The sequence below is a fragment of the Lemur catta genome, chromosome 5 (assembly GCF_020740605.2).
Source record: "Lemur catta isolate mLemCat1 chromosome 5, mLemCat1.pri, whole genome shotgun sequence".
Classification (NCBI taxonomy): Eukaryota; Metazoa; Chordata; class Mammalia; order Primates; family Lemuridae; genus Lemur; species Lemur catta.
Window position 1 is genome coordinate 48,934,335 of NC_059132.1, and position 25,409 is coordinate 48,959,743.

General features: G+C 37.5%; 1 protein-coding gene across 3 annotated transcripts; it reads right to left on the reverse strand.

Moving 5' to 3' along the window:
- RIOK1 (RIO kinase 1) lies at positions 1–25,402 on the reverse strand. 3 transcript variants are annotated; one of them, XM_045551723.1, is made up of 17 exons: positions 25,158–25,402; positions 22,108–22,312; positions 19,913–20,003; positions 18,888–18,957; positions 16,596–16,638; positions 13,746–13,838; positions 12,566–12,678; positions 12,375–12,455; positions 11,185–11,271; positions 10,635–10,772; positions 9,840–9,943; positions 9,512–9,618; positions 6,222–6,287; positions 5,166–5,285; positions 4,265–4,318; positions 2,896–3,032; positions 1–472 (listed from the first exon to the last, which is right to left on the reverse strand). In XM_045551723.1, exons 1-17 carry the CDS (start codon positions 25,226–25,228, stop codon positions 406–408), a joined length of 1,647 nt encoding a protein of 548 aa, XP_045407679.1. In that variant the 5' UTR covers positions 25,229–25,402; the 3' UTR covers positions 1–405. The 3 variants fall into 3 exon arrangements, with proteins under 3 accessions (XP_045407679.1, XP_045407677.1, XP_045407680.1); XM_045551721.1 differs by having other exon boundaries at positions 2,896–3,048; XM_045551724.1 differs by having other exon boundaries at positions 2,896–3,048; positions 25,310–25,379.
- Between the last annotated feature and the right edge of the window lie 7 nt (positions 25,403–25,409).

Below are 25,409 nucleotides of genomic sequence, written 5' to 3' on the forward strand. Positions count from 1 at the left end.
TTCGTCCAAAGTGCCTTTATACTCACATAAATGTTATAGATGTTCAGTACATTTAAATACTTATGATGCTTCTAAAAACATATTTGCAAGAGAAAAAATACAAAAATAAAAATGTACAAAGTTCTTCATTAAAATAGTAGCTTAAATAAACCCTATCAACACTAGACAGAGTCAGTGACTGGATCTAGACTCTACAGCTTAAGAGTTTTTTACATAGTTATATGAAAGCACTTGAATCGATCTTCATAGTACCATCATAACAATTTGGTTAAAATCAATAAGCCATCTTCCAGATGCAGCTTAGAGTTCAAGTAAGAAAAATAACTGATGGAAAATGACTGTACACAGTATAGTTCTCATTCTATTTGCCTTTTTTGGTCTTGGCTGTCTTCTCCTTTCTTTTTTTTACATGTTTAGGAATTTTGTTTCTTCTTTTCTCTCTCTGGGCTTCCTTGACCATCTTTTTTCTTTCCTGTAAAAAACAAACAACATGTAAAAAACCCACAAATTTAATTCAGAGTAATCTTAGTATTACAGCTAAATAAAAAGATACATATAGAAGGGCAAAAATGAGTATAACATTAAAAATGAAAATGATTATGGGTTGTTGGTAGAACCTGGGATGAAAATTGTCTTTGAGCTTTCTTAATGGAAATTTGAAAACAGTCAAACAGAAATATCCCTGAGGTTGTTATTAAATGTTTGCAACTACTTTTTTTTTTTTAACAAATTCCATATTCTAACAGAAATAAAGGTAGGAAAGAAGCAAAATATTTGTTTCTAGCAGATATAAAGAGAAATTGTACTAGTAATTGAGTATGTCTCTCAAAAGTCTTAGGATCCAGGCTGGGCATGGTGGCTCACGCCTGTAATCCTTGCACATTGGGAGGCTGGGATGGGAGGACTGCTTGAGGCCAGCAGTTCGAGATCAGCCTGGCCAACATAGAGAGACCCCGTCTCTAAACACACATGTGTGCGTGCACTCGCACATGAAATAAATAAATAAATAAATAAAATTTAAAAACAGATTAAAAAAAATTCTCAGGATCCAAATTTTCTAAGTTTTAAAGGATTAAGCTAAGACAGAAAATAATAGTTACATAGCCAGCACATACCATTCAATCAGCAGTGTCTCTTATGTCTAGGGTTAGGTGTTAAAGAGATACAGTAGTCCCCCTTATCTGTGGGGGTTATGTTCCAAGACCCCTAGTCAATGCCAGAAAATACAAATAGTATCGAACTCTATATATGCTATGTTTTTTCATGTACATATATACCTCTGATAAAGTTTAACTTATAAATTAAGCATAGTAATAGATGAATAACTAACAATAAAATAGGACAATTGTAACAATATATACTAATAAAGGTTATGTGAATGCGTGTGGTCTCTCTCAAAATCTTATTGTACTGTACTCAGGTGGCAGCCACTTCTTCATCAGCAGATGCAGCCTCTCCAGTAATTTTTATATTTTTCAGTCCAAACCTACTCCTAAACCTGTGTAACCATCCCTTGCTTGCAGCAAATAGCTTGGTGTCACTCCTTTTAGGGGATCCCTTGCTGAAGTCTTTGTATGGGGCTCAGTGTATCCTGGTGCAACATGATGCCATTAATTGGAACATATTTTCTGTTCATGTTTTCCACCCATAAATTTAATGCTTTTTCCATCTTTTTTTTGAGACAGAGTCCTGGTCTATTGTCCAGGCTAGAGTGCCGTGGCATCAACCTAGCTCACAGCAACCTCCAACTCCTGGGCTCAAGTGATCCTCTTGCTTCAGCCTCCTGAGTAGCTGGCACTACAGGCACGTGCCATCACACCCGGCTAATTTTTCTGTTTGTAGTAGAGACAGGATCTCATTCTTGCTCAGGCTGGTCTGGAACTCCTGAGCTCCAGCGATCCTCCCGCCTCAGCCTCCTGGAGTGCTAGGATTACAGGCGTGAGCTACCATGCCCAGCCTGCTTTTTCCATCTTAACTAAGCACTTATCACACACTATGGCCATAATTTTTGCAGTTTGAGGTGTGACAGTAAAACTAGCATGAATTTCTTTTTTCTTCTTCACAATCTCACAGATAGACGATTCATTCTTACTGAATCTCTTAGTGAACTCAGCATAAGATTATTTTGCTTACTTTAAGTTGAAAACTTTCACCTTTTCCCTTGAAAGAAACACTTTATGGCTTTTCCAAATTGCTAACATCACTACTCGTGCTGTAGGGCCACTGGTAAGTAACATAAGGGTTACCGAAATAAAAACACTGCAACACCACTCAACAGCTGATCTGATAACTGAGATGGCTCCTGAGGGACTGGCAGGCGGGGAGCACGGACAGCGGGGAGATGCTGGACACAGGGACGACTGACGTCCCAGACAGGAGGGAGCAAGACAGTGAGACGTTGTCTTGACACTCAGAATGGCAAGCAATTTAAAACTTACAAATTACTTCTGGAATTTTCTATGTAATATTTTCAGACTGTGGTTGACCATAACCAAAATGGTAGAAAGTAAAACCATGGATAAGGAGGGACTACTATATAGTCTTAGATGTCTGCAAACATCAGGCTGGGCTGTAAATCCTCCCTGTAGTATTTTACCATGAGTGAACTCCAACATCATCTGTACTTCAGTGAGTGATAATCATTTTTAATCAACGTACTGAATTTAATGCATCGTCTTTTTATGCAGTGCCTAGAAAGCTTTTTAATAGCAGCCTGATCTCTAGATGATGTTACCACCAAAAGCAAAGTTCATATGTAGGGATTAAAATTATAATTAGAGGTACTTAATAATAATGTTTTCAGCCATCATAATTTAGCTAGATCCTTAAACAAAGAAAAATGAGAGTGGCCACACTATCGCATCGAAGAAAAAGAAATTTAAGTTCTTGGCTAACCTTTTTATCAATGTCAGGGTCAGTGGTGTGTTTTTTACCATGGGCATGGTCTCCTTGTTCTTCAGAATCTGTGTCAGAGCACTCAGAGCTTCTAGCATCTTCTGAATCAGAACAAGTCTTTTCCTTAACTTGATTTTCTAGGAGTGCAGGGACCTTGAAATTATTATAGAACCATGTTATTCTAAACTAATTAGTTATTTGTAGTTATTAAATGTGTTAATGCCAGAATTCAGGTTTTAGCATCGCAGGTATACTTTGAAAAATAACGTCCTGTACTGAAACATCAGAACAACAGAATCAACACTGGAGGAGCAGCTTGAAAGTAGCCCCGGCAGTCAGGCTCACGAACATAGCTAAATGAAGGAGCCATGGCTTTACTGAGTGATTCAGATCAACAACAGAACTGCTCTGCTTCTTCTAGCCAATCAGGAGGATTGAGTTGGGATTTGGAAGGATATGAAATACACATAGAGTCAAAAATAAATATTTATTTGGATAACTTCACAGCTATTTTCCTATAAACCACATTTCTAGCAATAAGCTAATCCAATTGAGAGAAAACAATATCTGAGTGAGAAATTTTGATTTTTTTTTCCTGAAATTTGAAGTTTTTTAAAGCAGCAGGAAGTTTTTAAAAGAGTGAGGTTTCCTTCTTATAAGATAAAACCAAATCTTTAAAAGGCAATTGTACAAAAAGATTTTTTGGCTAGTGGCTACAAAATCTTCTTGCTCTGGAATTCAAAGCATAACTTCCCTATAATACCTGTTACATAAAACCCAGAAATGCAAAATGCTGGGATTCCCTTAAATCAATTCTTCACACAGAAAAGACACAATTCTCAAAAAGCAAACTGTGATCCTTCACTGAAGCCTTTAATTAGAAAATTAAAAAAAAATAAGGCCTGCTTTTATTGCTGCCTAAGTTAGAATTACTTAATTCCTGCCCTTCTAAAATGTGACACAAAACAGGACTGTTTTAAGAAAAAAGAACACTACAGGAATCTAGCATGGTAAGACTGCTGAACTCATGACATTGCTCTTCCACAAGCTACACACTGGTATGACACACATTCCACCGTCTTTCTCTAAGCTGGTTGTAAAAACTATCAAGAAACACACGGCCATCCTTAATAACTTCACAAATTAAGAGTAGGATACAAAATGTCTCACCTACAACAACAGAACAATTCAGAGACAGAATGAAAAATAAACCAATCAATCTCCAAATTTCACTATCACAGTTAGAAAGAACACAAAAGGACATTTCTGAAAATGCCCATAGACTTTGAAAGTAATTTAATTCTAATACTTTATGTTTTATATCCTTTAAAAGAGTTTTCACATAAACAGTAACACATGTTCTTCATACCTTTTGAACTCCTGATAAATCTTTCTTCAATCCTGTGACAGTTTGATATAGAATCTTGTACCAAAAAGAAAAAGACAGGAATCAATATAAAGCTACATAGTGAATACACACATTGCACCTATTAAGAACACTGTGGGCTAACTTGTATCTTCTGTGATTGTAAAAACGTATCAACAATTTATCTCATAGTAACACAGAGTTAATAATATGGGTGTTATTCATGCCCACCAGGTATACCAGGCCCACAAGCCAAATCCACCCAGCCCCCTGGTAGTTTTTACAGATAAATATTTGCAATCAATTTGATGATGGCAAACGCTAACTGACTCCCAATTGAGTGAAATGGTATCTGCCCCCTCAATAATTCCATTCTTCTCTCTTTAGTAAACCTATATTATAAAAAGTTGTATTCAATTATTATTGAAGTACTTCTAGTTTCATGAATAAAAGCTGGGAGAAAATTTTTCTCTTTTGTTACGTAAGAACCCACATAATTGCTTCAATTTTGTTTCTTGGCTTGCAAAGCCTAAAATATTTACTATCTGGCACTTTTAACAGAAATAAATTTTTCCTGAAATATGTTAATTTAAGAAAAACATACGTTAATGATTTAGTATAATAACCATTTACACCATTAACCTAGACTTCTATATGAATCTTCCTTTTTCTGTAATTATAGTCTGTTGGACTCATTTAATTACATCACCTCCTCTTATAAATACCAATGAATTCCCTTTATACCCAATGTGTACAGAGGACATGTTAATGCAAAGCGAACCAGTTATCTCACTAGCTCAGAAGCCAGCATGCAAGATCAGAGGAACTTCAACAGCCCAGAAAGGTTTGGGACAGTCCCTTTCTTTTGTCAATCTGCTTGCTACATACAAACCAAGCTACTTACATTGTCTTGTTGGGCATTCATGGCCATATCCTCTTCCTTCGATTTCATCATTATATCCATATCCCTCTCATAATTTTTTACTTCATTCAAAGTTCTAGGAATATATGCTCGCTTAAACACCTAGCAGAGAGGAAAAGCAAAATTGAAACTGTTATTCACAGCCTTTTCACGTTCATGCAGCATCCTCACCCCATCAAGTCACAGATGAATCCACAGTCCTCATCATCTCCAACATGATTCTCAGCCAAGCTGTCTGCACGCACTGGTGTTCCACCTGCTATGTGGTGTGTCAAAAGTTACGTTACTAATGACAAAACACTAAGTTTTGCATATAACTTATTTTAAGAAAGAAAAAGAACCATTATAGCAGATTCAAAGTTATCCTTAGAATAACACTTCTTCCCTTTCATTTACATTCCTAAAACCTTTTCTGAGTAGGAGGGAAAGGGATGAAGTTACAGTTGGAAAGCACTGCCTGGCTCTGTTTACACAGAAACGTGTTCTTACGTGGGAAATCACCTACCCAGCTGCTAACTGAACACAGGTCAAGAGCTGCTGATAAACATAGGGTACCCTCATATTCACCCATCACACTAAGAGCTGTGAGAATTTAAAAAAAAAGCCTACTATGGATCCTTCACAAAAACATACCCTGACTCCCTGCCTAGACTAAACTAATGTTATTTTTACCACAGCATAAATATTTAAAATCTATAATACTTCTAGAATTAACACTTAAGTCATTTAAAAATTCACATTTGCAAACTAAAAACAGGCTTTTCCTTCTTCACTCATATACCCTAATAGGAGCTTTAAAAAATTTTCTCCATCCAGGACAATGAGCTAATATAATAGGTTGCTGAGTGGACCCATATAATGGAATATAAATTATGCAACTTGGCTCAGTTAAATTATGTACTATAATACATCTCAAGGAAATGCTACTATTTAAAAAACTGCTTCACTATTAAAATCAGGTTCATGCTCTAGCAACATATAAAAAAGATCTCAAAACACAAGTGTTTTCTAAGGCTGTGAATGGATAATAAATCCTACCTCTTCATCCACATGATCTTGGTTAGACCTTTCTTCCTTGGTCCTTTGAGATGCTATTTCCATGGCCTTGGAAAGAAAACAAAAATCACTTTCCTTTACATTCAACCTACAGAAGACACATGCATTTCCCAGTGTAAGTACAACCTTGTTCTAACCTTTACAAGTATCACATCTTCATCACTTCTGAAAGCACTTAGTGAGCTCTAATGTGTGGTTGAGTTCTCCAGTCAGACCTCCCTACAAAGGCTGCTGTCAACCCAAAAGGAACAGAATAAACCAAACTCTTCTTTTCTAGACTAGGGGGATCCCTAGCCCCCCTTCTTCAAAAGTAATACTACTTTCCTAATTTTTAAATGATTAGCAAAAGTATTTACTAAAGGAAAACTGAGAGCCAAAGATTGAAAGAACCATTTCTAATTCCTGAGCAGTCAGTGAAGGGAATCACAAAGAAGGCTCTGCCCGTGAATCTCGAGTATGTGGCTCTAAGGCTCCTGCAGTAAAAGCCACCAAAGGAAGCTCTTTGAGCAAACAATGACTGAAATTAAGACGGTGAGGAAGATTCTAAAGGGCTCTTTTGGCTTGTAAAAATGAGTATCTGTTCTTTACTTCATACAGAAGAAAGGAAAGAATAATAGGAGTAGGGTTTTTTTTTAAGTGTAGACACTAAAATCAGTGTCAAATTAAAGAGTTTAGTTATAAAAATGATGTGATATTTATTGATTCAATTGACATGTGCAATTACCTACTATGTGCCCAGTATTGAATGGGTACAGGTAATACACAATATACAATAAAACCCCTGTCCCACAAGAGTTCATAATCTAGTAGAGGGTGACAGAATTAAAAAGAACTTGGTATAATAAGAAGTGACACAGTATGACTACTTCGCTTATGCTTACATAATATGAAAATATACCTATGAAAACAAGAAAGCTTTCTGAACTGAGATTTAAAGTTCATCAGGCAGGCCGGGCATGGTGGCTCACGCCTATAATCCTAGCACTCAGGAAGGCCGAGGCGGGAGGATCACTTGAGGTCAGGAGTTCGAGACCAGCCTCAGCAAGAGTGAGACCCCTGTCTCTACTAAAAATAGAAAGAAATTAGCTGGGCAATTAAAAAAAAAAAAAATAGAAAAAATTAGCTGGGCATGGTGGCTTGCACCTGTAGTCCTGGCTACTCAGGAGGCTGAGGCAGGAGAATACCTTGAGCCCAGGAGTTTGAGGTTGCTGTGAGCTAGGCTGATGCCACGGCACTCTAGCCTGGGCAACACAGCAAGACTCTGTCGTAACTAACTAACTAACTAAAGTTCACCAGGCAGAGCAAGGCGAGCAAAGGCAGAAATGTGAAGGGATTCTAGGGGAAAGGGCTGAATAAGAAAAAACAGGATAAAACCTGAAAAACCTGTGTAGGAGCATGTGGGCCAAATGTTCAAAATTCCATGATTCAGCAACAAAGTAAAAATAGATAAGCTGGACTATAGCAAAATTAAAAACTTCTGTGCAAAGGATGCAATCAAGTGAATGAAAAAGCAACCCATGGAATGGGAAGAAACATTTGCACATCACATATCTGATAAAGGGTTAATATCCAGAAAATATAAAGCACTCCTACAACTCAACAGCAAAAAAACCACCTGATTAAAAAAAGGACTTGAATAGACATTTCTCCAAAAAAGATATACAACTGGCCAAGAAGCACAGGAAAAGATGCTCAATATCACTAATCATCAAGGAAATACAAACCAAAACCACAATGAGACCCTAACAGGTATGAGATGGTATCTCACTGTCAAAAAAAATAATAAGCTGGGCACAATGGTGTGCACTTGTAGTCCCAGCTACTTGGGAATTTGAAGCAGAAGAATCACTTGGGGCCAGGAGTTTGAGGCTGTAGTGAGCTATGATGGCAGCTGTGAATAACTACTGCACTACAGCCTGGGCAACATAGCAAGAACCTGTCTCTTACAAACAAAACAAAACCCAGAAAATAACAGGTGTTAGTGAGGGTATAGAGACAGAAAAAACAGAAAATAAAAAGTGCTGGTGAGGATGTGGAGAAATTAGAACCCTTGTGCATTATTGATGGGAATGTAAAATGGTGGTACAGAAAACAGTGTGGTGGTTCCATGAAAACTTAAAAACAGAAATACCATTTGATCCAGCAATTCCACTTCTGGGTATATATTCGAAAGAACTGAAAGCAGGGACTTGGAGAGATACGTATATGCCCATGTTCATAGGAGCTTATTCCCAATAGCCAAAAGACTTTCACAACACAAGTGTCCACTGACAGACGAATGGACAAACGAAATGTGGTATATACGTACACTGGACTATTCAGCCTTAAAAAGAAGAGATCCTGTCATATGCTGCAACATGGATGAACCTTGAGGACATTACGTTAAGTGAAATAAGCCTGTCACAAAAAGACAAACATCGTATGATTCCACTTACAAAAGGTACCTAGAGTAGTCGAATTCATAAAGACAGAAAGTAGAATGGTGGTTGCCAAGGGCTGGAGAATTGCTGTTTAAAGGGTACACAGTTTTTGTTTGGGATGATGAGAAAGTTCTGGAGATGGACAATGGTGATGGTTGCACAATATGAATGTACTTAGTACCACTGAACTGCACACGTAAAAATGGTTAAAATAGTAAATTTTGTTATGTGTACTTTATAATTTAAAAAAATTCTATATCAGAAAGGCCCCTGAGGAACAAGGGGAAAGGATTAATGACCAAAAAACTAACAAGTTTCTTACTAAACATTCATGAACTTTGATAGTCTATGTGATCTGCCAGGTGATTGAAGTCAAGGAACTTGGCTGCCAAGGTGACTCATGAGGGGGGAAAAAAGGAAAGAAACCTGGCTCTACCATTGGATGTCTTGCTATATTTTTGATTCCTCATCTGTGAAATCAGAAGGAAAAGGTCTCAGGAAGCGGTCAAAATGAATAAATTATACTACACAAGCTGAGTTCCTCAGAAGTGTCATACAAATACAAATTTGGATTTGGGTTGAGCATCCCAAATCTGAAAATCCACAATCCGAAATGCTCCAAAATCTGAAACTTTTTGAGCACCAACATGATGCTCAAAGGAAATGATCACTGGAGCATTTTGCATTTTAGATTTTCAGATTTGGGATGCTCAACTCAGGTAAGAATAATACAAATATTCCAAAATTGGGAAAAATCCACAATCTGAAACACTTCTGGTCCCAAGCATTTTGGATAAGGGATACTGACCCTGTACTGCTATTTTCTGTGCTTTCCTTCTTCTGCCTTATTACCTTTGAGAGATAAGCATCCATGTTCCCACATGTGATGGACGGATCTGTGACAAATTCAAAGAGCTCCCGCACAGTCATGACAGCAACGCTGTGCTTCAAAAAGAAATCTGTCAAAAGGAAAAACATTAATGACAGCTTTTACAAGGATTATCATTCCAACAGCTTTACAGAGAAACAAAGAGATAAAAATATATACCACCCCCTAGCAAATGGTTTAAGTGTCACTGTACCAAACAATTTAGTGACAAGATCTTACACCAACAGCTTAACTGAGTACAGAACTAACATACAAGAACAAGCTGTTAAAAAATGCCATCTTTCCACTCACCATTGATATTGGCACAGTCTTTTCTCAAGAACTCCAAGGCATGTGGGTGGTCATGCTCCACGGACTGAGAGACGTCAATGATGTACACATCTCCACCACGGTACCTTTTGGGACACAGATACAGAGGCTTTGGGATACTATGACTTTACTACATTTTTTAATCTTTAAGAGCAAGAGAAGGCCGGTCGCAGTGGCTCACGCCTGTAATCCTAGCACTCTGGGAGGATGAGGCAGGAGGATCGCTCGAGGTCAGGAGCTGGAGACCAGCCTGAGCAAGAGTGAGACTCCGTCTCTACTAAAAATAGAAAGAAATTAGCTGGACAACTAAAAATATATATAGAAAAAATTAGCCGGGCATGGTGGTGCATGCCTGTAGTCCCAGCTACTCGGGAGGCTGAGGCAGAAGGATTGCTTGAGCCCAGGAGTTTGAGGTTGCTTTGAGCTAGGCTGACGCCACAGCACTCTAGCCCAGGCAACAGTCTGAGACTCTGTCTCAAAAAAAAAAAAAAAAAGCAAGAGAAGTAATTCATAAAATGACCAAGGCAGATAAGAGGCTACCTTGACTATCAAGAGATGGAAACTAACAAAATTTCCAAAGTCCATTAGCTCTGTTAATCCAAATGGTCAATTCTAAGGTGACGTCACTGAAGGCAGGGACCATATCTTACAAGGTTACCATGTGAAAGCCAACTTTAAAACTTTAGACTATAGTATGACTTCTTGGATTGGGCTTTTGTTGTTTTAATGGACATGAAATGACTTATAGGTGGTTTCTAAGAGACAAAACACACTCACAACATGTTAAATTCACTGAGATCCGCATGGACAAGTCTGGCATCCTGATACATTCTTCTCATGTACTGAATGACTTGCAGATACAACTCCCGAGCCTTAGATTCTGATAACTGGACGTTTTTCAAGAGTGGTGCAGGCCTTGAATAAAAATAAAATAAACAACTAAGATAAAATGATCAAGAACAAGTTTTCTTACTTTATACTACATTGCTACATGTGTTTTTCTCCTGACTCACCATGTGAACTGTGTGTGGGACAATTTACCTCACGACAGATAAACCATTCCAAGAAGCTGCCAACAAACAGGTGCTTTCCCAACACACTGTATAAAACATCCCTCAAACACAGGGTTACCTTTCTATTATTCTGAAGCATTTTAGGACTTTAAAAGGTAGAATAAATTGAAAACACTTATACACTAATACAGTAAGAAAGATTCATGAAAAAGCTATTCAAATGGGAAACATTCATATGATATATTGGATAATTCAAAGTATTTAAAAAAAATACAGTTTTAAGAATGTAATTATTAGGCCTTCCAAATACTTACATGTCATCCTTACCAATGAAACCCATAACAAGAACATGACTTCTTAGCATTATTGGTTCTGGACATGGTATCTCTGCTGTGTTTAGCCTGTGACATTATAACAGATAAAAGGACAATTAAAAACTTGAAAAGGCATCTAAATAAATTCAACAGCTACAGACCACAGGATTAATATTACTGTTAGGAGATAGCACCAAGACCTCTCAATTTTATTATTATATTTCATAAACTCTAAGACACCAATGATTTTAAGTGGTACCATTATGTACTATGTAAACTGACAAAACACTGGTAATTAAACTATTCTATCCCATATCTTGTAACACCCAATCCAATTCTAGAAATGTTAAACTGTGAAAAAAATGTGCATCTCAGAACTGATGAAATAGAATAGATATGTCTACAATTAGCCTTTGAGTTGATCAGACTGGAAAAAATGCTTCATAAAAATAGTTGGACCCATACCTAATAGCTAGTTGGGCACAAGAAGATTTTAGGACTTTCAAAATAAGTAGTACTTGCTTAATTAACACTAAATTGTCCAATGTATATCACCTGTGTACAGCATATAAAAAGTTAAAAGACACTGAAAAAAGGAAAAAAAAAAACCTCCAAAATTTTAAAGAAATTTGATCTCAACTAGGTAAGAGGCCTTTATGTGATAAATAGCTGTTAGTGCAAACAAAGACTATATAAAATGTGTCCAGAACTATACTGAAATAGGAAAAGGAAACTATGTTAAAGAGTTTAGGACCTAACAAGATTTTGTCTAGGACTCCAATATCAATTCAAAGAGACACATCATTATTACCACCTGATTGTGTCACTATCCTGCCTAACATCTAACATCCTGCAACAAACAGTTCCTTATTATCCTCAGGACAAATCTAAATGTTTTCACATGGCTTACAAGACTCTCCAAGGGATCTAGCGTTGCTGAATAAAAATGAATCATGTCAGAATTTTTCTGTAATGGATTCTTAGAACAGAAAATAGAGAATAGGTAGTTCTTATTTGTCCAGAAATTTGCTTCCACTGCTTACCCCAGCAGATCTAGTAGCACTGAATGGCCCTAAGAAGTCTAAGAAGTCCCTACATTTGGGCAGACCCACAGTGGGATCTGCTGGTAGGAAGGGCCCAAGGTGACATGCAGGGCACAACACAGATGTAAATACATCCCAGACGGTCACCTGATTAAGTTCCTCATTTCTTTTTCTGCCCAAGTTTTCACCATTTTTCTAGGGTTTCCTTTACAATAGCCATGACGAAACCTTGAACAAGAAAAGTATTTGTTACTTCAATCATTCCATTGTTCCGTTTCAATGTTTTAGGAAACAGAAATTAAACCAACTTGAGGGCAGGGGGAAGAATTTGAGCTCACCTGAATTCCCCACTTACATACTTATCCCGGTCTTTGAATACCAAAATAGAAGTTTTATAAATTTTGATTGCTCTGCTCTCTCCATTTGCTGTGCTAGCGTGGTATACGTTAGCCTATTTTAAGTCAAAAACAGGAAAAATGAAGTTTGTGTTAATAACTACAAACAGTTTTTTACTTTTTCAACCTATTTCATTCTAACCTCAAAAGTCAAGTGAGCTGAAATAATATGCATAAAGAACAACACTATCTTTTGAAGATGTGAATTAAAATATGAAGCATCTTATCAAAAGGAACAGTAAATATGTCTTCAATACACAAATAGTCATGTGCTGCATGACACTTCAGTCAACCACAGATACATATATGATGGTGGTCCCATAAAATTATAATACTGTATTTTTAGTGAAACTTTCCTATGTTTAGATACACAAATACTTATCATTATGTTACAAATGCCTACAGTATTCAGTACAGTAACATGCTGTATAGGTTTGCAGCCTAAGAGCAGTAGGCTATACTATATAGCCTAGGTGTAGCAGGCTATACCACCTACATTTGTGTAATTACACAACAAAATTGCCCAGTGATACATGTCTCAGAAAGTGTCCCTGTCATTAAGCAACGCAAGACTGTCAGTAAAATACAATTTAACTATACGGGAGAAGTGGTTTCAAACTTTTTTAATATCTCAAGTATACAGAAAATATTTAAATACATTCTTACATCTCGTAATTTATAAATTGAATTTTACTGAGAACTGCTTCCCACAGAATAAGCTAATTAAAAAACACCACATCTATCCTTCTCTATATCCACATATAAAGAAAAAAATGAGAAAGACTCACTGACTCATAGAAATGAGACCACAGTAATGTTCTGATTAGGACTCACACCTGTAATAAGCTGACCATCTAAGCTTACTGCTGGGCACAACTAGTTAGTCTCAATGCATTAATGGTAGTGAAAAGGCATGGTTATGTGCATGACCTTCTACCTAGCCATAAATATTAATAAAGCCAGTTTCAGAAACATTGTATTAAACTCTCTTGACCTGTGTTATGGTTTGGTTTTGCTTTTCTTTTTAAAGGCACAATGCATTTACTAAGTGCCTTAGTTTCACTTCGTATCTGAAATAAGAAAACTAACATGAGAACATTCAGTCATCCAAAGAAATGCTCACTTCTTTCCCTGTGCTAATGCAGCCATTTATCTCTGATATGATTCCTCTAGTCAACATCTTGAACAAAATCATTCGTGTTCTGGGATCCAACACCTAAAAAGAAATGCAAAAAATTAAAAATTTAGAAAGATGGTACCAAAACTTTCCCATTAAATCCTGTGACAATTATTAAACTGAAGAGCTTAATTGTAGTACACTATCCTGGCTGACTACGAGAGAGTAGTGAGAGTCACTATTATGGTGCTTTTATTCACTCTAATTTTTAACAAATAAAATGTGAGATAAAGGTCAAAGGAATCAGAGACAACAAACCAACAAATTTATCCAGTCATGGAACTCAAAGTCCACCAAGTCCAAAAGAAACAGAAATTGACTCTTAGCCAACCTTAGCTAATAGAAATGTAACGCAAACTACTAAAGTAATAGTACATTTTGTAGTCACCACATTAAAAGAAACAAGTGAAACTATTTTAGTATTTTATTTAACCCAATATATCAATGCTACCATTTCAACATGTATCAATCTAGAAAGTGATTAGTGAGATATTTAACCTTGTTTTATACACTAAGCCTTCAAACTCCATTATGTCTTTCATATTTACTGCACATCTCAGTTCAGACTAGCCACATCTCAAATGCTCAGTGGTTACTGCATTGGACAAGGCTCTCCAAAGGATCTAGCTTTGCTGAATAAAAATGAATTGTGGCAGAATTCTTGTATTTAAACCAGCGGTCAGCACCCTACGGCCCATGGGCCAAGTCCAGGCCACTGCTTGTTTTTCTTTTCTTTTTTCTTTTTTTTGAGACAGAGTCTTGCTCTGTTGCCCGGGCTAGAGTGAGTGCTGTGGCATCAGCCTAGCTCACAGCAACCTCAAACTCCTGGGCTTCAGCGATCCTCCTGCCTCAGCCTCCTGAGTAGCTGGGACTACAGGCATGCGTCACCATGCCCGGCTAATTTTTTCTATATATATTTTTAGTTGGCCATATAATTTCTTCCTATTTTTAGTAGAGACGGGGTCTCGCTCTTGCTCAGGCTGGTCTCGAACTCCTGACCTCGAGTGATCCACCCGCCTCAGCCTCCCAGAGTGCTAGGATTACAGGCGTGAGCCACTGCCCCCTGCCCACTCCTTGTTTTTCTATAGCCTGCAATCTAAGAATTGGTTTTACGTTTTTATAAGGGCTCCTTAGCAAAAAAAAAAAAAAAAAAAAAAAAAAAGAATATTCAACAGGAACTGTATGTGAATATGTGAGCCACAATGCCTAAAATACCTATCAGTTGGCCCTTGCAGGAGTCTGCAGACTCCTGTGATTATAGATGAGTAGATCAGGGTAAGTCTCCTTCCAAGTCAGAGTAGTTGATTTTCAGTAAAAAGGATTTCAAAACCCTTTTTAACAAACAGAAGGCAATGAATTTAAGGTCTGTTCTTATCCATCTCTGAAACTAAGTAGCCAAATATTTCAATGCAATTTCAAGGGACACCTGCCAATAGCTCCTCCTGGCTCATGGGGCCCCTCCAGCTCCCGGGGTGAGACAGTGTAAACTGGCCAAACTCAACTAATACTTTAGGGTCTATCCTTCAACAAGTTGGCTCCAGTTATGCCAGAAACCTAAGGCTATAAACAAAACCACCTTGGAAGATCGCAGGACTAAAAGCCAAACCACAGCCATTGCAACCAGAGAAGAAAGAAGGGAAAGTGAGCGAATAGGCACTGATTTCCATTTCCTTGCTACTGCAAAGGTAAGCAAAGAGGGGGAGTCAGCTGGTTGAGTACAGGAATCTAGGTAGACACCTGTCTTTCTGCAAAACTGGTAGTTAGACAAGTGAGGGGCATAGGAAAGAACAACATAACAAACGGCTTAAGAACAAAATAGGAAAAAAGAAATGATAAACTTATGGACAAGTCTGTATTTTTAAAAGATGACTTAAGATTCAAGCCATATACTCTACCATTCAAAATTAATTTTGAAAGAGACAAAGGATTTTCTGCCTACGTTATTTTATGGTCTTTGAAACTTAAAGCTGCCTCATCTCTCTGAGGTGACTGTATTTTATTTTCAACCACAGAAATAAATCACATAAAATGAATTGGACAATGAAGACCTAGACCCCAGCCCCTGCTTCTGCCCACCTGTGGAATTCTTCAACTGCACAGATGGTTCTGTATCTCAGCTTAGGTGCTGCGACTTAGGTATATGACAGAAAGGGTGCTTATGTCTTAAATCAAGGATCTGCAGGTAGAAAAGGCTACTCTATTTCAAAATGTGTCTTTGTGTGTATGTGTAAGGGAAGGAGAGAGAAGTGGTAGGTGGCAATAGCTATGTTCTGACCCTTTTTATTACTTTCCTCACATCAAAAATGTGAGCCAATGCTAACTTCCAATCAGAACAAAAATTAGGGGTACATTTTTCCACTTCTTGAATAGAAAAAATAAAATAAGCATAATTTCTAAACAACAACAAAAAAAGAACTTCTAATTGGAAATTTGAAAGCATCACCTGCCTCTCTCTCTCTCTCATACCTACACCTCCTGCTTTGTGGCAGATAACCCAACCTATCTTCTGGGAAAGCTCATAAAATTCCTGCAGCCCTTGCTTAAGAAAGATTCCTTATCTAATAATCTCTCTGCTTCCCCTAAGAAAGGTGGTTTTTGCATGGCTATGGTAATCTACCAATAGTCCCATTATAAAGCAAAACGTAGATCTCTAAACTCAAAACTACAAAAAGGAGTAATTTTATATAGAAGTAATTTTAAGTAACATTAGCATTAAGCAAGAAAGATGAAAGCAAACTACAAAGAGAAAAGAAATGCTAATTTAAAATAAGAGCTTGCAATAAATTTAAACTGTACCTGTTCTACCGTTGCTCTGTCTGCCTTATCTTTGATGCGATACCTAACCAAAAACAAAAAAGTGTAGTTGACATATTCAAAATTGAGTGAGAAGCCGAAGTCAAAAACTTCTAAATGTACTTTATTTCATGAAAATTCCTAAATAGGTAGTTTCTTTAATAACAGATTTTATGATCTGATTGTAGATTCTTCACTGAATATTCAGTGAAACTTCCTTCATTTCCCCTGAATATGCAATTCAATTCTCTAGGGCAAAAGGAGTACGTATGTAGTAAGAAGAAAAAATCTACCCATATTTCAGAAGCATTAAATAAAAAAGCAGCTAGGGTAAAGTGAAGTACTCTGAAAAAGAGAAAACATCAAGTATATCTGTATTGTCCTTCACATTATTGAATGATTTTAGTAGTACAGAAGTCAAGTCTTTTTTTTTTTCTTTTAAAGAGACAGAGTCTCGCTATGTTGCCCAAGCTGGACTTAAACTCCTGGGCTTAAGCAATCCTTTCATCTCAACCTCCCAGTGGAATTAAAGTCATTTATAAGGCTTTCTCTTTCGAATTATTTTGTATAAAGATACAAAGTTTTTGGTTTTTTTTTCAATCATTTCAAGACAGTCTTCAAACGTAGACTCTGATTTGCTTCAGCTCACAAAGAGTGACTCAGTCTAGTCACTAATACAGGGTCAAACATGGACAAAGACTCAGATACCAGTGAAACAACAAATGACTACAGTGTATCTCAACAAGTTGATATCTCTTGGACACAGCAGTAAATCAGAAGAAACTTGGTTTTTAATTCTAACAATGTTAGTTGTATGATCTTAGTGTCATCTTCTATAATATAGTGATTATATTTTAGAGTTATTAGCATATAAGAGAAATTAGCCAGATCTTAGACAATGGCTTGAGAACAGAACTGTAAACAGAATCAGTTCTCAGTTATATCATTATTTAGTTTTAGTTTTCAGTCTTCCCTTGAATTTTAAAAAATGCTTCATGGAAAAGAATAATTCTTTTTGGGGTACGGGGACAGAGTCTCACTCTGTTGCCCAGGCTAGAGTGCTGTGGCGTCAGCCTAGCTCACAGCAACCTCAAACTCCTGGGTTCAAGAGATCCTTCTGCCTCAGCCTTCTGAGTAGCTGGGACTACAGGCATGCGCCACCATGCCCAGCTCATTTTTTCCATATATTTTTAGTTGTCCAGCTAATTTCTTTCTATTTTTAGTAGAGATGGGGTCTCGCTCTTCCTCAGGCTGGTCTTGAACTCCAGAGCTCAAACCATCCACCCACCTTGGCCTCCCAGAGTGCTAGGATTACAGGCGTAAGCCACCATGCCCGGCCAATAATTCTTTTTTTTTTTTTTGAGACAGAGTCTCACTTTGTTGCCCGGGCTAGAGTGAGTGCCGTGGCGTCAGCCTAGCTCACAGCAACCTCAAACTCCTGGGCTTAAGCAATCCTACTGCCTCAGCCTCCTGAGTAGCTGGGACTACAGGCATGCGCCACCATGCCCGGTTAATTTTTTGCTATATATTTTTAGTTGGCCAGATAATTTCTTTCTATTTTTAGTAGAGACGGGGTCTCACTCAGGCTGGTCTCGAACTCCTGACCTCAAGCAATCCACCCGCCTCGGGCTCCCAGAGGGCTAGGATTACAGGCGTGAGCCACCGCGCCCGGCCAATAATTCTTAATAAAGTTTAAAAAGGGAGCATTTTTACACATTTTAGTTTAAACTGAAATTTATAAACATCATTATTCTAATGAGAGCACATTTGTGAATTTCGCAAGATTACAGTTTTATTATATATTTTTCTTTTTCTTTTTTTGACACAGGGTCTTGCTCTGTTGACCTGGCTAGAGTGCAGTGGTGTTAATCAGAGGTCACTGCAACCTTAAACTCCTGGGCTCAAGTGATCCTTCTGCCTTAGCCACCTGAGTAGACGGGATTACAGGTGCATACCACCACACTAAGTGAATTTTTAAATTTTTTGTAGAGATGGGGTCTTGCTGTGTGGCCCAGGATGGTCTTGAACTCCTGGCCTCAAGCAATCCTCCACCTCAGCCTCCCAAAGTGCTGGGATTACAGGCGTGAGCCACATGGATGGCACCCAGCCACCATATATTTCTTAAGAAGATTCATTTAATATTTTCAATTTACAAAGGCACTGGCTACCCTGATTTAAGCTAAAACAAACAGAAATTGGTTTAAGTATACAAATGAACATCCTTTGTAAAAGAGTTATGACCAAGATGATACTTAGTCCCTATCATCCATGTTTTATCATTAAAACATTACTTACATATCTGCTTCCTTTTGTCTAGACTTTTCGGCGACTTTATTTATGACAGAATCAGTAACATTTAGCTTATCTAAAAATACAAGAAACCCACAATGTAAATAATATGTAAAACAAAAAGACATTATTAACAGTTTTGCTGAATAGAATACTTCTCTCCTCTTCCTTCTCTCCTATACTTTCTAAATGTTTTATTATAGACAAGATATATTTTAGTAATGAAAAAAAATTTTAATGTTTTTAAAGGCAAGAACTAAGTAGCGGTTTCCTTTATAACAAGTGTTACTTTCATTACTACAGTTATAATTTTTGAACCACAGAATTACAGATGCAGAAATTCCTCAAAAAGACTGTATCTGTATGTTAAATTTCAGATACTTGTTAATATTCTGGGACTAATAGCGATAATATAACTGCCTGAATTCCAAGTTTAATTCTAAAAACTTTAGTTTCATTTCAAGCTATAGGTACATGATAGACAATGAAGACCCTAAAATACATTAATTCAGCATGCACTGACAGCTTATACAACAGACACTGTGCTTAGCTGATAATAACAAGTGAGGTCTGCAACAATAGAAATATGACCTTGTACTTTTTAAGAGGTGATGATTCAAATCAACATTCTCATTCCCTGCATTAAACAACTCACTAAACAATTAACACTTACATTAAAAGTCTCCAGTAAAACAAAATGTAACTATATTTAAAACTCTAGCATTTAACATCCTACTACAAGATGACCCTACTACTACAAAATCTAATACAGAACAGACAATAACTTGAATAGGTATCTGTTAACTGCATATTCCTACAACAGGGTGAGAAAACAGAACTAAAAAAGGACAAGCTAAAGTCTTTCCTTGAAGCCATGTTTCTAAATCACTATAAGTTTTATTTTCTCTAAACATTATTGAGTCAGTGACACTTGAATGTATTAATTTCTTGATCTAATATAATTGTGTAACACTGTGGTTTTCGAAGAATTTCCTCATAGCCCGGTGAGGTAATATATTTTGTAAACTCACCTAGATTAATTTTATTCTCAAATTTCCGTAAGACCTTGTCTGCCGGAGTAGACATCTTGGCTGAACTGCAGTTGGAAGTCTGTCGATTTGCCTAGAAGAAATGAGTTCCAGAGTCTAAGGCACTAGTTGGAAACACAAACCTAAAGTTCGTGATCACATGGTTTTTTTTAGAACACAGTTAGGTATTAAACCATTCATACTTAGAGGAGTATCCTAAGGTAAAAATCAATCAAATTTGGTCATGAAATTTTTTTAAAAGGCATGTGAAATAGAAGGTTAAAGATGCTAGCTAGAAGGGTCTGCATAATCTGTTGTTTGTTTTTTCTTTACTTCTCTATGACGTATTCCTATTAAAAATAATAAATTAAAATTATATGCATTTTTGTAATTTGACTGGTTTATAGATTTAAAATTTGAGAATGTTCATTTTCCTCCAGCAGGTATAATAAAGAGCTAAGATCAACATTAAACTGGTTCATAAGTTAATTTTGGGCCCAATATCTCAAGAAAGAGAAAGATTTAAGTATGAGGCTTAGCCCTTGGACTGGTGCTATGCACAAACTTAAATAATGGCAAAAAGAGAAAAAAGGAGAGACGACATCCAAAACACTTAGATAAGAGAATAATAGATCAAAAAGAGTTTATAACAATTACTGAATCAATCCTCTTATCTTAGCATGGAACACTGAGGTTGAGTTGTTTCTTATTTGCTAGAACTTAAAAAAATTCTATTAACCTTCTAAAATAATTTTTAAATTAAAATAACACATGTTCACAGTAGAAAATGTAGAATGATAACATTTAAATATATATACTTCTAGTTTTTTTCCTCAAACTTTGTTAAAAGGCATCATGCTCTATGTTGAAATTGCTCAAAGCTTCACCATGAATCAATAGAGGAGTTACTAAAACAAGGCAATAAGTAACTGTGAAATTGCTTTTTAAAAAAAATAAATAAATAAACAAACACATGCATCTGGTCCATGATTTAGCTGTTTTAATAGTCAAAGGAATATCACTGTTTTTTTTCCCCCAGCCATATCTTTCAGTAATCTTTTTTTGAGACAGAGTCTTGCTCTGTTGCCTGGGTTAGAGTGCTGTGGCATGAGCCTAGCTCACAGCAACCTCAAACTCCTGGGCTCAAGCAATCCTACTGCCTCAGCCTCCCAAGTAGCTGGGACTACAGGTATGCACCACCGTGCCCAGCTAATTTTGTCTATATATTTTTAGTTGTCCAGCTAATTTCTTTCTATTTTTAGTAGAGATGGGGTCTCACTCTTGCTCAGGCTGGTCTTGAACTCCTGACCTCAAGAGATTCTCCCATCTCAGCCTCCCAGAGTGCTAGGATTACAGGCATGAGCCACCGCACCTGGCCTCTTTCAGTAATCTTTATGCTCCAGGAAGATATACCATGTTAATCCTATGGCTCTGCAAACTCCTAACATAGTTGGTACTTCCAGTTTAAGAAGCAGGCATGGTTTGGTCACTTGTTTGCTGCATATGGTAGATGATGGCAGATGGTGAACATATTCTCATGTCATTAATACAGTCTTCCATTGCAATGCATTCGGTGACTGCACAATGTCCCATTGTGTGGATTAGTTCCACAGTAAATTTAATCAAGGTTCAAGGTTGTTTCCAATGTTCTTCTACCATGAACAATCCTAAACGATCATTCTTGTAGCTAAATCTTGGTATACTCCTAGAATTGCTGAATAAAAAGCATTTGTAAACTTTTAAAGTTTTTATCACATACCAATTTATCCTACAAATAATTACACCTATTTACTTGACACTCAATGACATATTTTATGTCTTTGTCAGCTGCGCAGATGAAAAAATGGCATGTGTACATAATTAATCTGCATTTCCTTAATTACTAATGAGGCTGAACTTCTTCACTTATGATTAATGATTTGTAGTAAACTGCCTATTCATGTCCTTTCCTATGCAGATTTTTAAGCTCATAATCTTATGATGCCTTAAATAACTCTTTTTAATTTACTGATTCTGGAAAGAATCCACACCTAGGAAATTATCAGAAATATAGAATGGATAAAGAGTGAAAATCAATAAAGGCTGGGGCTATAGGACAATATAACCCGAAGAAAATCTTTCACCTGTTCAACCCGAGAATCACAAAATGTTTGTTAAAAAAAGAAGATATAAGATGTATAGAATCATTTATAAAATACCTGTGGGTTACTTCCTCCATTGTAGGCATAACCTTTGGTGAGTTTTCCAACTCCTTCATCCCAGTCCCAATCATCGTCATCATCATAATCCTCCTCTTCATCATCTTCTATCTCACCTTCATCCTTCTTCTCACTCACATTATCTTGAAGGTCTTTAACTAGAATGTCATCCTCCTCTTTGATTATCTTCAAGTCTGTGTTTTCACTAGAAATAACAACGTTTTGGCATATTTAGACATAATCTAACTGAGCTCACATATTTATTTAAGATATAAACTAAACATATATCAGTAAATCTAAAAGATTCCTTTACAATATATCTCACAATAAGCTCAATCTTCTTAATACCAAGTTCTCCTATTTTTCAGTTCTGTTGCAGTTGTTTGCTCATTCTCCATGCCCAAAGCCTACTAAGGAAGAAGTACATCAAGAGTTAAATCCACTTCTGCTTTGGTGAAGTTAGAATTTACATTGTTCTCTTCTCTGTTGAATAACTTTGATCAGTACACCAGACTTGACTCTAGGAAAATCATTCACAGAGCTACTTTATGGGGAAAAAAACCTTTCTGACAAAATTTGGGAATAAGTCTAAGGCAGCCAGCCTTACCTTGAGCGCAATACCATTTGCAACAAAAGAAGTTTGTATCAAGAGATGTGTTACACAAAACTCCAAATCACCCTTGTTCATGAAGGGAAGGAATGGTCAATACAGGGTCCAAGCACTACAAGTGAGTACAGTAAGACAGCAGAAGTGGAGACTGTTCAACTGGGAGAAGAGGTCCAGGATAAAGGAAACACAATGTCTTTCCCTGCCCCTCTCCCCCATGTGAGCATCAGGCCCAGATCTTAGTTTTTTAAGAGAAGCCAGAAATCTGGATTTTTGTGTAAAATCTTCCACTTAATTGACATATTTACTTTTTACAAAACACTGTGCATATCAAACAAAATATATCTGCAGGCCAAATTTAAAAGGGGTCCTTGCCAGTTCTGACCTCTCATGTAGAGAATAAAGACAGAAACTATATAAAACAACTGATAATATGGACTACCAGCTTAACAGTCGGACATGAGTTTAAGTAAATTCAGATTTATTAATTAGTCACGGCTAGGAGGGCTCCAAATCCCCATGGACATGGGTAGAAAGAAAACAAAATTATCACTAAATACCTGCTATTTACTGGGACTTCATGAATATAATCCATAAATTGATCCTTTAATTGCCAATAACCTAGGGTGGCATGTTAAAGTTATAACTGCATTGGCACAGGGGCTTTTCAACCTCAGCCAGATAATTCTTTGTTGTGGGAGACTGTCTCATACAACGTAGGATGTTTAGCAGCATCTCTGAACCGGCTACCACCAGTGCACCACCACCTCCAGTTGTGACCAAAAAAAAAAGTCAGAAATTGCCAAAAGTCTCCTGGGTGGGAGTGAGGATGGCAAATTCACCCAAAATCACCCCCAGTGGAGAACCACTGAGTTATCCTCACAATATCTTGCAGTGGATGGTAAATTAGTGCACTCTCACTACCATTAACTATTACCAGCCACACTGGCTGTTTCTTCTTCCTGCTTAACTTCTTCCCTAAGGCCTTTTGTAAACTCATCTGCAACCACAAAATTGGAATGTCCTTCACATTTCTCTGGCTAACCCCTACTCATCCTTCCAATATCATCTTACTGTCAGTTGCTCAGGGAAGTTTTCCCTGTTCTTCACTCATTTCTTCTTTGTACTACTTAATTCTAATACAAATAGTTTGTCCAATTATTAATATTTATTATCAGTTTTCCCAGTTGAGTGCAAGCTCTGTGTCGATCAGGGTGGTGTTTACCAATGTACACTTACCACCTAAGACTAGATCTGACACACAGAAAGCAGTCAACAAATATTTATTGAAAATATCCCCAATTGGTTAAGAAAATCTGCATGTAATGAATCCTTACTATAAACAGAAAGTACAAACCATTGTTTCAGAATTTCAAAATAATTCTATGTTGCATTTTACTTTCAGGTAGGAGTAATCCTTCATTCCTCTTTCCTCAGATCCCACACCCAATCTACCTCCAAACCCTACCACTTCTACCTCCAAACATATCTCTAGGACCTGAGCTCTAGTTCCTACCATCTTTGAATCTGATCACTTTATTACTTTTGAACTGGTCTCTCTGTTCCACGCTTGCCCCCCATGACCATCTTCTCATAGCAGAATGATTCCCATAAATCATAAATCAGATGATGTCATTCCTCTGCTAAATTCTCCTATGGCTTTCTATTAATATAAGACCTAGAATAATTTCAACTTCTTAGTATCACTTGTAAAGCTCTACATAATCTGGCCCCTTCTCATTTCTCTATCATCACCTACCAATCTTCTCAACTATCCTCCACTGTGCTCTAGGCCTCCTGGTGGTTGGTCTTCCTTACACAGCTAAGAAGGATCCCACCGTCAGACATCTGTACTTGGTGTCCACTCTGCCTGAAATGCAGTTCCCTCCGTTCTTCCCGAGATTAGCTCCTTCTTGTCATTCAAATCTGGACCTTAACCCTTTCCTGACCACTCAGTCATTACTTAGTACACCAACCTATTTTAATTATATGTGTCGTATACATTATTTGATTTTTTTAATGGTATGCCCTCCCTACTAGAAGGTAAAGTTCCATGACAGCAGAGATTTGCTTCATCTTGTTCATCATTATCTCCAACACCAAAGAAAGAACCTGAGACATACTAAGTGCTCAATAAACATCTGTTGAACACTGAATGTAGTTAAATTGCAAAAACCTATGTTTCCAATCACTATCCAACTCTGCCTGAGTGACGCTAAATGACCTGGGAACCCCTGACTTCCTTGACAGGTGGCTTTCAACTCTGCCGCGATTTGGGACGAAAGACCCGACTGGAATGCACAAAGAAGAAAAAGGCTATCAAGAGACTGAGTGATGAACCACCAGCCTCCCTGTAAACCACAAATAAGTGTCAACTCCTCGAGACGGCGGAGAGGGAGAGAGCAGAATCCGAACAGAGTCGGTGTGCTCTACGTCTGTCTACCTGTCGGAGGAATCCGCATCGTCGAACTGCCCGGGGACCACCCGGCTCATCAGCACCCGCCGGTAGTCCATGACCGACGCGCGCCGACTTCTCGGCGCCACCGGAAGCCGCCCTTCTGGGGTGGGACAGGAACGGCACAGACAGGGCTTTACCCGCGGTCTATCCAACTGCCCCTGCGCGGATCCCAGCCTCGCAAACAGCTCAGAAGCACGCCAGCTACGCCCGCCACGTGCTACCGGGGTCTGGACCGCC

Excerpts from the sequence above, each read along its gene's own strand:
- RIOK1 (XM_045551721.1), bottom strand. The coding sequence starts at position 25,228 with ATGGACTACCGGCGGGTGCTGATGAGCCGGGTGGTCCCCGGGCAGTTC. Across the intron at positions 12,456-12,565 it reads TATGTAAGTGGGGAATTCAG|GTTTCGTCATGGCTATTGTA; the intron begins GTGAGCTCAAAT and ends TTCTTGTTCAAG. Across the intron at positions 3,049-4,264 it reads ATTTATCAGGAGTTCAAAAG|GTCCCTGCACTCCTAGAAAA; the intron begins GTATGAAGAACA and ends AATAATTTCAAG.